Genomic DNA, 17,000 nt, shown 5'->3' with positions numbered 1-17,000 from the left:
AAAAAAGAGTAACGTTTGGTATATTTTTTACAACTATTATCTTCTTTAGTATATATTCAAATTAATGTTTTTATGTAATAAAGAAGTTAATGAGCAAAAATGTAGGTATCAAGGACATATGAGGTGGTCCTCCAAAAAACTCTACTTTTTATTTTGTAAAATTTGGTTGTATTGGGAAATGTTCAGTCTAATTGAGCAATTGAATAACACTTTTTGTCAAGTTATGTTGTAAAATTAATGTATAGTTGCCGTTCTCTGTCTTGGCTTTTTGGTTTAAGCTAGATCACATGTTTCTTCTGGAACTTAATTCTGACCTTGTTATGGCAGAAACACAAACTCTTACATCTCTTTTCTGCAACCTGCTCAGCTGGGATCTTCTCTTCCCCAGGTATTTATGTTCACCCATTCAGTTATTGGGGGAAAAGGTTTCTGCGTTTCTTATCTTGGAAGCAGCATTGAGGCTGTTCCTCCCAGATATTAATGGTTTTCAGGGAGAGGTGGTTTTTCAGAAGATCTCATTTTACTGGCTTTGGGGCAGTTTGTAAAAATTATTTGGACGATACTGCCTTCTGAAAATAGGCCTTGTGAGAAGATCAGGAACCTGATCATACCCAAGTCTATGAGACCTGATGAGATGCATCCCCAGAGTCCTCAGGGAATTGGCTGATGTAGTTGCCAAGCTACTCCATGATATTTGAAAAGTCCTGGCAGTCAGGTGAAGTCCCTGGTGACTGGAAAGAGGGAAACCTTGCACCCATTTTTAAAAAGGATAGCAAGGAGGACCCTGGGAACTACTGACTTGTCAGCCTCACCTCTGTGCCTGGGGAGATCATGAAACAGATCCTCCTAGAAGCTATGCTAAGGCACATGGAAGACAGGCGATTTGAGACAGGCATAACTTAAGGGGCAAGCCCTGCCTGACCAGCCTAGTGGCCTTCTGTGATGGCATGACTACATCAGTGGATAAGGAAAGACCTACCGATGTCATCTGTCTGGACTTCTGTAAGGCCTTTGACACAGTCCCCCACAACCTCCTTCTTTCTAAATGGGAGAGATGGATTTGATGGGTGGACTGTTCAATGGGTGAGGAATTGGTTGGATGATCGCATCCAGAGGGTAGTGGTCAACGGATCAATGTCCAGATGGAGATAAGTGACGAGCGGTGTCCTTCAGGGGTCTGTATAGCAACCAGTACTCTTTAATATCTTCATCAGTGACATAGACAGTGGGATCGAGGGCACCCTCAGCAAGTTTGTAGATGACACCACTGCTGAGTGGTGCAGTTGACGTGCCTGAGGGACCTGGACAAGCTCGAGGAACGGGCCCCTGTGAACCTCCTGAGATTGAACAAGGCCAAGTGCAGGGTCCTGCACCTGTGTCAGGGCAACCCCTGGTATCAGTACAGGCATGGGGGATGAAGGGATTGAGAGCAGCCGTGATGAGGACTTGTGGGTATTGGTGGATGAAAAGCTGGATGTGAGCTGGCAATGTGGACTTGTAGCCCATAAGGCCAACTGTATCCTGGGCTGCATCCAAAGCAACGTGGCCAGCAGGTCGAGGGAGGGGATTCTGCCCCTCTGCCCCACTCTGGTGAGACCCCCCTGCAGTGCTGCATCCAGCTCTGGAGCCCTCAGCATGAGAAAGACATGGACCTGTTGGAGCGGGGCCAGAGGAGGTCACAAAACTGATCAGAGGGGTGGAACAGCTCTGCTGGGAGGACAGGCTGGGAGAGCTGGGGGGGTTCAGCCTGGAGAAGAGAAGGCTCCAGGGAGACTTTATTGCAGCTGCCAAGACCTAAAAGGGGCTGATAGGAAAGATGGGGACAGACTTTTGAGCAGGGCCTGTTACAATAGGACAAGGGGTAACGGTTTTAAACTGAAAGAGGGGAGATTGAGACTAGATCTAAGGACAAAATTTTTGATGGTGACAGTGGTGAAACGCTGGCACAAGTTGCCCAGAGAGGTGGTAGATGCCCCATCCCTGGAAACATCCAGGTCAGGCTGGTCGGGGCTCTGAGCAACCTGCTCTAGTTGAAGATGTCCCTGCCCATTGCAGGGGGGTTGGACTAGATGATCTTTTAAAGGTCTCTTCCAACCCAAACTATTCTATGATTTGGATTATAAAAACCTTTTTACTTGATCCCTTTGAATGCATTGCGTATATTGGGACACAGGACTTTTTTAGATGTGTGGTTTTTAAAAGTACAACAGTGTCTCACCCTCATTTTGAACTAGGCCCCTTTGTCTTGGGAGAGTTCATTGGTAGCAATATCCTGTTTAAGGTTGTTTTAAAAGAATGACCTTGTAGGGCATGTTTCCTGCTCTCTCTTGATGGGATTTCCTTTTTATTAAACAGGAAATAGTCTGATTACATAAAAGTGTGAGAATGACAGGTTTTTCCTTCCCAGTGAGGGTTGTTCATGTTAATTCTATTCAGAAAACTCTCAACTGCCAGAGCAGCTGAAGTTAATTTACTTTGCCTAAAACTGTTGTTTACACCTAAAAGTTCCTACTAGTGTGTTGCTAAGGCATTGTCTCAGTCTGAGCAGTCCAGCAGGCTTTCCTGTCAAAGTCTTTGTACAGGGATTTTCTTAGCAGATACTTTTTCTCACAAGTGGAAGGTGGCAGGAGTTCAATGGCATGAAGTGTGCTGTGCTGAGTTTCAAAGACCTGTTTCTGCAGCTTTTTTTAATCTTTTTTTTTTTTTTCTTTGAGCTGGGACTCTGAATTTAAATTGGAAATTACAAAGATGATGCTTCCTTACCTGGCAAGAAAAGGTATACTTGAAATGTCTGTTAGTTTTCTTTTAATTTTGTCCTCAGAATCAACTGCTGACCTGAAGTTAGGCATTTCAGTCCAAGCTCTTCTGTGGGCAGTATTGGTAATGAGAGAAGACGAAGTAAAAGTTCTGTAACGTAAAGGTACCATGGTGAGATGGCACAGGCCAGTGAGAGCATTGTGTGCTGAGCCTGCAGTGGCCAAATATCGGTAAACCAGAGGTGGCTGCTGGTGATGGCCTTGCAGTCCCAGCTCGTGGTACCTGGCTGGTGTCCTGAGCCTTGAAGGCTCAGAGGATGAATGAAGTTTACATTCCCTGTTTAGGAATGGCTCACTGATTGTGTTTGATAGGGATTAGATATTTGGGAGAAAGGAATTCTGTCTTCCTCTTGAAGAAGGCCAAACCCACGGGATGTTACTATAAAGTAAATGCTGTTCCCTTGCAACCTAAGCCAGAAGACAGCTAAGGTAGTAAGCATCTCTGTTAGGAGACTGTAGAATTAAGGTAGCCCACTCAGCTTAAGTAGTTTCTAGTATGCGTTTGCCTAGATTGGGGAGGGCTCAGGGATTTAAATGGAGTGGTTTGATAAACAATGTTGCAGGATTGAGATGTGGATTCTGACTGAAGTAGGAAGAGGAGGCTTTGAGACATTATTATTGGTGTGATCTGCAGAAAATTGCTTATTAGAGGAGTGCTGACACTTGAGAACACCGAGTTTAGTTCCAGACTTAGGAAAGGTTAGACCAGCAGTTGCCAAAACATTTGTTGTGACCCCTCTTCAGTTTCTGCCTTAAGCTTTGCTACTCCTGGTTTGAGAGCTGTGGTTTAGACCCCCACAACCGACCCTTATTTCCTCACCCCAGCGTGTACTAGTCTGTTGGCCCTCCTTTTTTCCCTGGGCTGAGCTGGTGTGCTGTGGGTGGCCCTGGAAAATGAAAAATCACTTTGTAGGGTGATTTTTGTCAGTTGGCAGATGAGAATTTTCAAAAGAAAAGAACTGGGAAACCCTGGAAATCTTACACTTGTTTCTGTTTCAGAAGTTTAATTTTGAATTCTGTAGGTAGGTTTCCTCTTGATAATTAGTGCAAATCTTTTCATATCCTACTGGTAAATCAACATTTACACAGTAAAGCCTGGGATTTTAGTGTCTCGCACAGTTTAACTTTGAAATGTCTGATTGAAACTGTTACAGCTGGCCTGTAACCTAATTGGACTGGTATGTTGGAAAGTTTCTGGAGCAAGTTGCTTTGGCTCTCAGCTTTGTGCCAGTGAAATGATGAAGTATAGCATGATGACTCTAATGAACAAGCTTTGTTTAGAGAGCTGAAAAACAGTATTAGTTTTGTTTTTAGTTTCCATCTCTGCTCATGGATGTATTGCAAGTAGATTTAATAAGCACAGTGTCTCGATATTGTTTGGGAAAATTTTTAGGCAGTTGAGATTTAGTTAGCTTTTTTGTGTTTCCAGAAAATGACAAAACAAAAACTGAACTTGTACGGAGCAGAGTTACACTGGAATAAAATGTGTTTCAAGAAAAACTGCCACAAAGCATGCTTATGAAAAATTCCTCCTGTGAAAATGGATTAACAAGGTTGAACCATTTTCCTTATTCAAAAAAGTCTGTCCACCTATACAACCTTTTCCTAGGGTTTTTAAGTGCTCTAGTTTAGGCTTATATTTTGCATATATCTTACCGAACAACCTTGTCTAAACCAAAAGTAACCAAGTGCTGGCTCCAGAGTTGAGCTCTTTGGTACCTGCTGCAAAAGAAGAGACAGACAGGGAAGTTGAAAACCTTTGCTGAAACAATTGCACATAAATATTTTAATGGGCAGTTACCTGACTTGTATATGTCATTAGTGTAACTGCAGAGGTGACCAAGGCCAAAGGTACCAGTAAAGTTAAATCAAGCTACTTTTGCAAAGGGTGAAGGTGCTAAGCAGCTTCTGTGCCATATTACGTTGTTGCAAGATGTGTATCCTGAGCTGTCAAGACTATATAGTGATTTTGGAGTACAGCAGTGAACTCTTTAATGGTATAAGATAAGTAAGCATTGTGGGGCTGTATCAAATAGCACATCGTCATTTTGGTATGCAGAGGGATAATTTATTCTGCAACACGTTGGAGCAGTGAGAAGGTAATGGTTGAAGTAATTCGGAGTGTTGGAGTGCCTTGTGTCACTGATAATGTGGTTTGCACAGCTGCCTGAAAGAGGCTAAGGAAATTGTCTTGGAAAAGTGGAGTATTTTCAAGGACTTTCATTGGATTGGTTGTGTTTGGAGGTGTGAGAGATGCAAAGACAACTTCTGCTCTTCAGCTGGGCTCTGAAAAGGAGCATTGCCTTGAGTGTGTACATCAGCTGTGCTCTGCTCTCCACAGGTGCTGCTGGTTAGCAGTAGTCGTCATCCTGATCGATGGATTGTCCCTGGGGGTGGCATGGAGCCCGAGGAGGAGCCCAATGTGGCCGCTGTGCGAGAAGTCTGTGAAGAGGTGAGTGTTTGACAAGAATGGGAGCTCCTGGAGCTTCGCTGCTGATTGTTAGCCAAGGCTCTGGGAATTTGTTTTCATCATTCTTGCTTGTTTTCCTTAAGGTAAAGAGGAATAGAGGGTCACTGGTGGTACCCACATCATATGTGGGAAGGAAACTGGATTCCTAAATAAAGATAGCATAGGAATGTAACTAAAGCTCTCAGTTGGAATGAACTTTTCCTTGCCTGATGCCTTTAACTGAAAATAGATAAAATTAAGCTATAGTCATTTCAATACATACGATGATACTCTCCATTTTGTTTTCTTTCTCTGTATGAAGAACAGTTTCTTGAAAGAACTTCAAAAAACAGCTGTGCTTTTGTGGAAATATCTAATACTTGGGTAGAAGGTAGAATTAAGACCTTATGTGCCACTAAAGACACTCAAATATAGAGACCTCAATATGTTTTGGTCTAATATGTATTTTCAGTTTTATGTGACTTAAGATAAACTCGTCATAAGAGTTATAAGCAGCAATTCCTAACGTGTTCATGGTTTTGTTTTTTTTACTTGAAGCCGTTTCAGAAAGGGGATCAAATAGCAGATCAAGCAGATTGGTAATCTGTACAAAGGCGGCATATTTTTCTCATAAAGCTGGAGGAACAATTTTATTCTTCGTAAGGAATTTAACACCAGCAAATGGCAGTTGACTACATTGTATGTAAAACGTCTTTAGAATTCACTTCTGAATATTACCAAATTGGAGAGATGCTTGGATTCAGAAATTATTAAATGATTATATATGGATGACCAAGTAGGTTTACAGTTATATAAGGCAGGATTAAAAATGCTTTCAAGAGGGTTATAAATCTTTGTACTCTTTTTGTAATCAAGAGCTAATTGATGCGACTTGGGCAGAGGCTTCTCCAGTAGTTGCTTTATTTAATTGTCTTGTATATGAAGGCTTTTCTCTGAGATACTTGGAAGTACCTGCTGCTGTCTAACAAAATGCTGAATATTTGGGCATTTGGACTAATGTAATGTGGCAGTTCCAGAGTTGTGTGTTTCTCTTTGGATGTTTTTATAACCTGGCAGTTTATCAGAAAGATACGAAAGATTATATTGTCAAAGTTTGTTTTTTTTTAAGTGTCTTTAGGTCCCTCTAGTACTGGGGATTGCTGCTTGCAAATTTTGTTTCCAGCTTGTAATACAGCTCCTGCTTTTTTAGTAACTCGGCGATCTTTCAAACACATTACAAGCCAAAGTGAGTTTAACCAGAACAATAGAAATATTTTTAGCTGCAGGCTCCTGCTTTACAACCCAATCGTTATTAATAATTAAGTTATTAGATACAGAAGTCAAGGGTTCATTCAGGAGGTGCATGGCTTCGCCTTTCAAATCCTTAAAATAAATCTGTATCGACGCTCCCTTCCCCGGGCAGCGCAGCGCCTTGGAAGAGTCGCTCTCTTTCCATGACAGCTCGGTGGCTGAAAGGAGGCCTTGGCATGGGCTCAGTCTGCAGTGAAGAAACTGGTTTGGGCTGGCTGAGATAATCCCCTCTCGCTCAGCTGGTGTTCCCTCGCTCACGTGGACCGGTGCCGAATGAGAATGTAATTCAAACTGTGGCAGCCTGGCAGGGTTGAGTCATTCCCAGCGAAGCACCTATCTGCTTGAATGTCGCGCGACAAACAGTAAACATCGAGAGCTCCAAAAGCGGCAGGATTATCCCAACGGCTAACCTCCAGAACACCTAGTAGCGTGTGATGTGAATGCAGGGTGGGAATCTGAAATGGAGCTATCGGATGCTGTTAGGGTAAAGGCTTTCCCGAAATCTGTCTGCAGAAGAGCAGCCTGTCGTGTATAAAATTACTTGAGTGCTTCTGCAGCTAATGATGAGGCTAGCTGACACGGGTGGAAAACGCAGGCGAGCTTTTAGGTGTGCGAGGCCTTCCTCGAATAGGTTTGCGTGCCAGTACGCTGCCTATGATCCCCACACAAAATTACAATGTATGTCAACTGTCTTAAGCTCAGTGAGCTGTTTGCTGTAAAATGTTGCTGGGGAAAGTGCATGTGGGAGGGGAACGTTCATTATATTACAGCTGTAACGCTGTAAAGAATTTTTGTGCACCGAGTTTCTCAGCTTGTGCTATTGATTTAGCAGGAGAGGTATTTTAGGAGGCTGCTTGCTGGGCAACTGGTGTGCATGCTAGCTGGTAATCCTTCTTCATCCTCTCATGTGAATCTAGGCTTTTTCAGGTAGTTTGTGGTTGCCACTGATGTCTGAGTAGGTTTGAAGTCTTTGCTCCTCTCCTGGGACAGCCATGCCTGTCGCTTGCAAGGAAACAAGAGGTTAGCTGAGCAGGTAGAGTCTGCTGCTTATGCTGGGAGAGAGAAAATCCAGTTTCCTCCATGTCAATGAACACAAAGTAATTTTTATCCTAAAAGAAGGTGGTTTGCGTGCTGGTCAAAGTTATGGAAGAAATCTGTGGACTTTCTTTCACTGACTTTGGTATGCTTTTTCTGTTTTAATAAGAGACAGTTGGAAGAGCTGGAAGGACTCATTACCCTTTCAGTTGCTTGTGGCCTTTGAAGATGACAATAGGCTGTTTTTTCTCAATTCCTTCTTTTTTGCATGGTATGCATTTGCTTTTTAAAATGTGCTTCCCTAAACTAAGATTTTTAACTTCTGCATTCACTGTTTTAATTTCACAATGTATGTGTTTGAGTTTATCCATGTGATTGCTGGAATAATGGTCATATAAAGAAAACTGACTTTTCCCTCTTTCTGATTTTCAAAATTTTAGAAGACTGTTCTGAAAATGAAATGTTGATTCTGACTGAAACCTGTGATCCCTCTGTCCCAGTTTGAGTTAAAAGTCCTTGTCCTAGTTTGAGATAGTCCTTACCCATATTAATCTGTACTAGCAGAAGTATTAAAGTAGACAGGTACTAACACTTGTCACGCTTGCCATTGACTGCATAAAACTTAAAGTGACATGAGTTCTTGGGCGTTGTTTTTAGGCAAAGTGGCAGTAGACAAGCGTGCTAGCTCTGAACAAGAGCAGCCTTTTCAGAATAAAACCGCTTATTTCTGACAAGTAGCTGAAAGATGATGTAGTCAGTCTTACACAGCTGTAAACTCCAGGTATGTTCTGAGGTTCACCTTCTAGAAAAATAATGTGCCCTTTTAAAGCAGTCATTAGCGCCGATGTAGTATATTTTTTGCTTCTTCATTCTTGGATTTTTTTGCTGTTGCATTCTCTCCCCAAAATTTTATGTTAGGAATAAGGGTTTTTTATGGGTGTGAGGAACTGGTAGAGAACATGTTTTAGAAAAGAGTTTTAAATGAAACTTATTATAGAGTGACTTTGAAAAAAGCCTCCACACTCATCTGTTAAACCCAAAGGCATTTCGTTTTGCACTTACAGCATCTTTCACATCCTGACCTTTAAATACTTAGTAAATGTCAAGTTCTATAAAATTACGGGAGTGTTGGTCGTGCTTGCTTTATGGGAATCAAAAGCCAGATAAGTTGTGCTTGATCTGTGATCAAACAGGCAATTGATGCCAATATCAAAAATAGTCCATCGTGTTAGTACTTTGATCTGGTTGCTAGACCTCTTTTTTTTTCTTTCCCCCTCTTTATAAATAATCATTTCTGTTTCATGTATTTTGTAAGTGATTTAGAATATGAATATTGGTATCTTTGAGTGCTAAAATAGCGAGTCCTTTTTTTTAATGTTGCAAGGACTATGGATGAATGACTGAGATGATGGCATCAAACTCTTCCTAGATTTAGTAATATTCCGTGCAAATCGTGGACCAAGTTCTCTGCTCTCTGTTACCCTGTATATTCAAACTTGATAAAAATGAGGGAAACATCCTAAAGTTCTTTTCTTTGTCATGGTATTTCATTTCTATTTCATAAAAGTAAAAGCATGTACTGGTTGTAATGCAGTAAAGAATTAGAAAAATAAGTATAACCCTCTCTGAGACACGGTAGAGACAGCAAGAAAATTTGCCTAGTAGGTCTGTAATTGGTGTCTTTAGAACTTGTCTAAGCTAGCAGTCTTTATGGGTGTGATTTACTACCTTCGGTACTGTAAGTATTAGAGCAAAGATTTGGGTGTTTTACCACAGTCCTCCTCTTGCCCAGCAGTAATCTGTAGTAGATGCAGGCTTTGAGCCTAATAGAGCAAAGTAAAATAGCTGAAATTCCAACCCACATTTTCCTTAGCTCAGATGGAAGGAAATAAAAGCTGCCCCTAGGAACAGATGGTGTTGCTGCAGGCTGCTTTTTGCATCTGACCCAAACTTATTTTCAGCTTTGAAACCTGAACCTGCTGTTCTTGGATGTCTTCAGTAATTTTTCTTTATTAAAACAAGTTGTTCCGTGAGCAGCAGAACTAGTAAAGCTTCATTTCCTCCAGATTTTTGTTCCTTGTCCTGAACGCCCAGCCCACCCCTCTGGGCATGCGGCAGCAGTTTGAAATCATGTGCTGTTTTGGGGCCGCTGGCTGTCGCTGTGACACTGATGCCCTCTTGCCAGACCTGTCTTTTCCTCCAGTGAGGACTAGCTGAGGCATTGGACACTGATTTGGCTCTGCTGAACGATGAAAGAGCAGCTCATTTTGCAAGCTCTGTCTGCCCTTTTTTATACCTGGGTATAAAATGATGGGAATACCGTCATTGGATTGATTTGCTTTATTTTCACACCTGCAGATGGAGTGGTCGATGCTGGTGCTCTCCTACTTGTTGATAGGTTTAATAGCGTCCTCCTGGGTTATGCATATATTTTGAGGGTTGCAGCATGGTTTCTGTGTGCAGCACTTCTAAGACGGTGGGGGAAACACGTGCCCAAATAAATTGTTCTGTCTCTGCCAGACACTTAACTGCTGTGGCTCGTGAGGGCAGAGGATTCTCAATCCATTTACTACCGAGGAGGAAATTCCCGAGTCATCTGGTGCAAATTAAGATTTAGCTCCAGCTTCAATCCTGGCTAAGCCTGTGACTATGCTTTTAACTTTCCAAGAAAATGCTCATTGTCCTGCAGTGAAGGTGAGTCAGGAAGGTGCTGAGAGCTTGCCCCGTAGGAAAGCAAGAGGTATGGACCTTGCCCAAAGAGGAGCCTGGCAGTTTTGTTGCTCCTTGTCTAGCTTGCTTTGTTAGTGATAACAGCTATAGATTATTTTCTCGAATGTTTTGGGCAAGTTTTATGTTAGAAACTTGTGTGAGACTGTGAATTCTGCTTCCACGTTCATCTGTCCCATTAAACAAAGTACATGATTATACAGAGACTGTGACTTTCCTACTTATGTGTGAATTAAGTGCTATATCAAAAATGGGTGTACAACAATGTGATTGGTCTGTTAGATGTCCTGTATATTGTCTTTAAAATCCACTATACCAGTAAAATAGGATAAGAGAGCCATTGGTCTCCAGCGTGTAATGGTTGATGTGTTTTGCAGTCCTTGCTAAGGACTCTCGTTATAAAATCAGCCCAATATTTGTTTGAATCAAGCCATTAATTTATGTCACCGTTTACTACTACGTGGTAAATTCATACGTGAAGAAAACCTTAGCACTTTTTTGAGTTGTCTAATGGTAATTCAACATCATTTTCCTACAGTGTGTGTTTGTCTTGGCATGACTTTTTGTGCCTTTTTGAGTGAGTAAGAATAGACAGAATGGAGACGGATGATCTTAGTTTGCAGGCAGCGCGTTATTTCTATCCCCTGTCTCTTTAACCAGAATAGAAGGAATGGCTCCTCACCTGCCTGTATTACTTCAAGCAGTTTTAGAGCTGGGGTTAAACTGCTTGGGATGCTGCTTGTACACTATTCACGCTTAGTTTCCAGGCTGGCTGGTTGCCTGAAGATAAATTTGCTTCTAGTCAGGCTTGAGAGTTTGCTAAACCATCACAACATCATCCCTGGATTTTGATTCAGTGCTTCTGCAGGTAAGTAGGGAGAGCAGAAATTCAATAGCCTTCTCCGGGAACAAATGAAGAAAATTGTCTTAAGACAGTTATTTACCTGAAACATTTGATTCTTCACCTTTTAATGTATTTATGTACGAAAGTTGTGAAGGTGGAAGCCTTGTGTTCCTCTCTGTGTTATTGGTGGCTTATTGGAATGGTTGCTTATCTTAAAAAAAAAAAAAAAAAAAAAAAAAAAACCCCCCATGATCATGAAGGAGGTCTTTGAATGAAATAATTCATTTGAAATATTTGCTTTCCTGTTCACTTCTGAGAGAAGTCTAAGTTAGCAGCAACAGTTTTGCAGATGAGGTAAAATCACTCGTCCACAAAGGTCAAAACCAGTTATCTGTCCTAGGCATGCTGGTGTGCGCATACACACGTACATTGACCTTCATGGAATTGCTATTTGACTCCAGAAATAGCCTTGTGGTTAATAGTCAGTGGCCCACCTATGGGCTGAGCAGAATGTCAGAAATACTGATGAGACAGTAAATTTTGCATCCAAAAAAAACATAAAAGATTCGGTTGAAAAGCTCCTTCCTAGAAGTAGAGGTCAGGGAGCATGTTGCAGAAAGAATTATACGTTTCTATGTATGCTTGGCGGGGCGGGGAGGGGGGCTACAAATCCGTTTCTCTTGGGGCAATTCTGCCATCAGCTGTTGTTAGAAAGGACAGTGAGGTGTGCTCTGCCTGTATTGTTCAGTAAGCTGTGTGTTCATTTAGTAGGCTGGGAACTTAACCAGTAAAATCTTTTAATTACTAAGAGTTCTTCCTTCCTTTCTAAAAGCATATGACTGTACTGCAGCTGTGTGGTAGTGGAACAAGTAGGAAATGGTGTATCTCAGCTGCTTGGGACAGAGAATTTGTCTTACTAAATATTTAGTTTCCCTCACCCAAACATCTTTTTATTCATCTTTTTATTACTATTATTTTAAATTTTTATTAAAAAAACCAAAACTGACATAATTGGATCTACATATCTTGTCTGCAAGAGCAGAGACACTATTTTCCTGGGCTGTTTAGGATGTGTTCCAGCTGCCAGAGATGGCAGACGAATTTACCTTCCAAACGTAGCTGGGTTGTATGCCAGATCGTGTGTCTTGTTTCAGACCAATTAAATCGTGGAGCAAAATCTCATCTTGTCTGAGTTCCAACCATTTACAGTCATAAAAAGAAGGGAATGTAAATTATTGGGGAAAAAGCGGGGGGTCTAGAGGCAGGAGAGTGGGATGGCATTTTGCATTCATGCATGATGCAAGCCTGAGAGCAGAGGTGAGAAACAACACTTTTAGAAAGTGACTGTGTGAAGTGGATATATAAAAAGTGACAGCAAATGAGGTGAAGTGGGTAGATACTCAGTAGTAGTCAAATAGAAGACAAAACTGTTGCTTAGATCTTCTCTTGATTTGTGTCTGTGCTTGATTCAAAAGTCATCTTTCAATGCACATCTGCATTTTGTTATATCAAATAGTCTTTGCGTTCCTGTTGTGGAAGCCACATTACAACATTGAAAGTATTTTATGTTTATATTAGCTTGCTTCAAATGTTTGCAGGACATCCCTGAAATACCTGGTAGCTGTCGTGTTCCTTTGATGGTGTAAGTGGATGTCTTCTACATACTTTAAAGTTATTTTCTTAAACTGTAATTTTAAAGAGGTAAAACTGCTAAACCTCAAAGCACATTTTATCCATGCTTAGACTGTAATAACCTTTAGAGGAGATTCTGGTCATTCAGGGTGTATTGGTATGCAATTAGTAATTCGTCAAATAGTTGTTTTTTTTTTTTTCCTCCAGACTGAATGCAGAATGGTTTGAATAGAAGAAAAATTCTTTGGAATGCATGCATGGTTAGAGCTCATGATACATCTGTGTCATTTTTGTTGTGACCATGTTGTTTTCAGATTAACATGATTTTACAGCATTTGTTTCCTGTTCTAAAGGAACTGCTCCTGCAGAACAAGTAAGAGAATATGTACTGACTTGTTGCTAAAGTCTGTGTGTTTTTCTCTTTGAACTTTTCATAGGCTGGAGTGAAAGGGACGTTAGGAAGATTAGTGGGAATTTTTGAGGTAAGTTTCAGACATTGAGGCTGTGAAATTTTGGTGCAAAAATTGTCTTGGACTAAATATCACTTCCTAGTTTGTTTTGAAGTAAAGTAGTTTGAAGGAAGACTTAAAACTCCCAGTTTAAATGAAAATGCATGCTGATCCTTTCAGTGGTATTGATCATCTGCAATTTCCATTTCAATTGAAATCATGAGTGACGAGCCAGTGTAACAAGTGAATATTCTCAGTGCCTTCATACCTTTCTTGCTGCCAAAACCTGCCACCCACCAGCTGGGGAGCAGTGCCTCTCCTTTGTTCTTTAGCATCTGCCATCACCCGCTGCCAAACTGGCCTCTGCAATGTGGTAAAGTGTGTGCGCTCCGGTGAGGAGTGCAGCAACACCTTATGAGTACTAGTGAGATGCATAGTCAACAGGTACCAGACACAGCTCTTCTTACAGTTGTTTTTTCACTAACTATTTCAGAGTTGTGTGAAATAGATGAAAACCTTTCCTGTGTTTGTTCCCCCCCATCCCAGCTGAGGAACTGATTTATAAGCATATCCATCCACCACAGATTAAGAACTAGACTTTTTGGCTGCAATCCCTATTGATACTTTCAGACCGCTCATTTAAAACACAACAATTCTTAATAGCTCTAATGTGAGAGAAACTGCAGGTAAGGTACCGCAGCACCATAGTGAGGCAGCTTGCATGTGCCCACCTGCCTTTTCTCCTTTGGTAGCTTTGTCGTTGTCCTGTTCCCTTTGCCTTCTAGAATCGGGACAGGAAACACAGGACATATGTTTACGTACTTATCGTCACAGAAGTGCTGGAAGACTGGGAGGACTCTGTCAATATTGGTAAGCTCTTTGTGCTTGCTAGCATTAACTGGCTTGATGCAGATGAAACACATCAGCTCAGCATCCCTCTGCGAGCGGGAGTCCTTGTGAGAGTGGTTGAGAAGAGTTGCAGTGGTGTGTCCTTTGGCTGCTTGGGAAAAAAAATTGTGGTCAAATTGATGCTTTTGTAACCTCTGTGGCCCAAGAGGAGTTAATTAAGCTGTACACCTGCCTCTACAGCAATTTTGTATTTAAGTCTTGCACTTTAAGATACTAAACAAGGAGCATGAAGAGCTGTCCTTTCAAAGACTAATCAAAAATATATTTGGGCAGTGTGGATGAATTATTCCCCTTTATCTTTTGAAATCTTTGCATTTAAATTGGATTCCCAAATGAAAATGAATGTCTTGTTCTGCACGAGGTTTGTCAATAGCACCTGTAGCTTGACTTTCCTCAGGCTGTGTGCGGAAGAGGGTTTATGGAAAGAAAAATGAGTGTTGTCCACCAAAAATTGAGGTTCACTTGCAAACTGATGGAAATTGGGTGGTGGTTGGCATGTGTCATTGTGGGTTGTCTTAAAATGACTATCTGACTTGAACAGAAATTGCAGAAGTAGCAAAATAAGTGTGTGGGGTTTTTTAATTGGGAATTGCAAGACCTGTGTTTGGAGTTGATGGCCCCTCAGATCAGAGAATCCTGAGAGAAAATTTCCCAGTATCTTTTGAACTGATGCTTTGCTACACAGTGAAATGGTTCTTGCAGCATTAGTGCACGTAATAATGATTGAAACCTAATCAACAGTATTGTTTAAACATAGAAAGGATAACATTGTTTTGTTGCATCTACTGATTTTTCTTTTTACCCACAGGAAGGAAAAGGGAATGGTTTAAGATAGAAGATGCCATAAAAGTTCTGCAGTATCATAAACCAGTGCAAGCCTCATATTTTGAAACCTTGAGGCAAGGTTGTTTGGCAAACAACGGCACTCCTGTCATGACCACGACGTACTCTGAGAGCTCCGTGTCTGACATCAGATGACTGAAGACGTCCCTATGAGAGAAGTTTTGGAAAATAGACTGAAACATGGATTTCCCTCCCCCTTCCCCTTCTTCACATGCCTCCTCTATCAAACAAGGCATGGGCAGCAGCCTGTGGCAGAGCAAGTGTTAAGAGTGCTGCAATTTAGTGCAAGGTGGGATTTTTTTTTGTTGGCTTTTTTTGCTTTTTGGATATGTATTTTGTAAAATACATTTTGTGCATGAAGTGCCCCTTTCCCGTTATACCGCTTCCATGGCCTGGCGAGCGAGGCTGCCAGTTTCGCCTCTGCCTTGTGTTCTGAAGTGTCCCGTTTGTGTCATCCCAGCCATAGCCACTTTTTTTTTTAATTAAAAGACTTCAAATGTGAGATCAGCTCTTTAAGTCTTAGTCTGTACTGTAAGGTGCTGTTCAGACCTGTGTGGTGGTCACTCTTCAGCGCATATGTATAAACTTTTTTTAGATGGTGAATCTAACATTTTAATTTTGCGGGAATTTTTTTAATCCTGGCCTGCTTCTGAAAAGAAGGATTCATAATTAATCTGTTTGCCTTTTGTTCTGTTTTTTAAAAAACACACATTCTGTGACAGTGCTAGTGGCTGGGCCAGTTTACTCCCCATACAGTATCTCCTGATTTAGTGCAGTGACACTTGAAGTTGAGGGCAGAGTTTTGATCACCTGCGGACATCCCTGCTGCTCTGTTGCTTCTCCTACAGCTTCCGCCAATGTTCCTGCATTTACATCAAAATGAAACAAAAAGGAGTTGGTCTTTTAACACTTGGCCAAAAATAAATAGCCTCAGAAATGCTACGATAGAAACTGAATTTCTTTGTCTATGGTAGGAATCAGGGATTCAAAGTGGGGTCAAAGTCTGACAAACTGGAGCGTCAATCACCAATGCTGTTCTGCTGATCCTGCTGCGTTCTGCTGATGTCTCTTCTTGTCCACATGCCTTATACCGTGCTGAACTGGATACTTGTAATTTGTGCTAAAGCATCGGATTGTATTTACTGAGTGTTACTGCACGAACCCTTGGTTGGATAACCATGTGTGTCCCTGAAAAGAAGTTCTGGGGGGGAAAAAATCAGGTGTTCAATCTCTTGTCCTGTGGTTCTGCAGCACGTACAATTGCGCCATGGAGCATGCTCAAACTGTTTAAACTCTCCCTCTGTGAAAGGTACAGCTGACTCCCAAGCAGAATTGCTAGTTGGAGAAGTACACCGTTTAATAGGATAGTTCCCCTGATGCGTTGGCACACTTCACATTATGTTTATTTTGTTTGTTTTTATTGATGTACGTTTCATGCTGTCTTGATTTGCCAACAGTGTTGTCTAGTTGGGAAATGAAATGGGAAGGGTTGGGGCTGGGGGGTGGATTGGGACAGGTACAAGTTTTGGGAGGGGCATTAATTAATCCCTGGCTTGGGACAAGAAGTAGTTGCTGAGTTCAGTGACTTCTCTGTCAGAGCATAGCCAAGATGTGAAATTAAATCTGCAGTACTCTTTTTTTTTTTTTTTTTTTTCCCTTCCTCCTCTTTATTTAACAAAAAAAAGAATTCTAATAAATACTCGCTGTTCCAGAGTTTTCTCTCTTCCCGGGAAGCACTTACAATATGAAAATCTGATAGAAAAATCCATGGAGCCTGGGACAAGGGGGAACAGTATCCTTGCTGGTTTGGCAAGAAGCTGTTCATTTTAAGATCCTATTCTGTTCCTTTACTTGTTCTCCTTGCTTTCATCAGTGTGGAGTAGCAAGGCCAAAAGCAGTGCCAGTGATCGCTAACATGAAAAACGATGCATAAGAAAAAGCTGAGAGGCATTATTCAAGAAGTAGCTTGAAACCGAGCATCTGGA

General features: G+C 41.5%; 1 protein-coding gene across 1 annotated transcript; it reads left to right on the top strand.

Moving 5' to 3' along the window:
• The first annotated feature begins 5,163 nt into the window (after positions 1-5,163).
• Positions 5,164-15,317, top strand: NUDT3 (nudix (nucleoside diphosphate linked moiety X)-type motif 3). Its single transcript, XM_010288917.1, has 4 exons — positions 5,164-5,268; positions 13,252-13,296; positions 14,049-14,133; positions 14,981-15,317. Exons 1-4 carry the CDS (start codon positions 5,215-5,217, stop codon positions 15,148-15,150), a joined length of 354 nt encoding a protein of 117 aa, XP_010287219.1. The 5' UTR covers positions 5,164-5,214; the 3' UTR covers positions 15,151-15,317.
• Positions 15,318-17,000: the final 1,683 nt, after the last annotated feature.

The sequence above is a fragment of the Phaethon lepturus genome, unplaced genomic scaffold, assembly GCF_000687285.1.
Source record: "Phaethon lepturus isolate BGI_N335 unplaced genomic scaffold, ASM68728v1 scaffold13646, whole genome shotgun sequence".
Classification (NCBI taxonomy): Eukaryota; Metazoa; Chordata; class Aves; order Phaethontiformes; family Phaethontidae; genus Phaethon; species Phaethon lepturus.
The sequence above is the reverse complement of the archived record's forward strand: the minus strand, read 5'-3'. Positions and strand labels throughout refer to the sequence as shown.

Excerpts from the sequence above, each read along its gene's own strand:
- NUDT3 (XM_010288917.1), top strand. The coding sequence starts at position 5,215 with ATGGAGCCCGAGGAGGAGCCCAATGTGGCCGCTGTGCGAGAAGTCTGT. Across the intron at positions 5,269-13,251 it reads TGCGAGAAGTCTGTGAAGAG|GCTGGAGTGAAAGGGACGTT; the intron begins GTGAGTGTTTGA and ends AACTTTTCATAG. Across the intron at positions 13,297-14,048 it reads GATTAGTGGGAATTTTTGAG|AATCGGGACAGGAAACACAG; the intron begins GTAAGTTTCAGA and ends TTTGCCTTCTAG.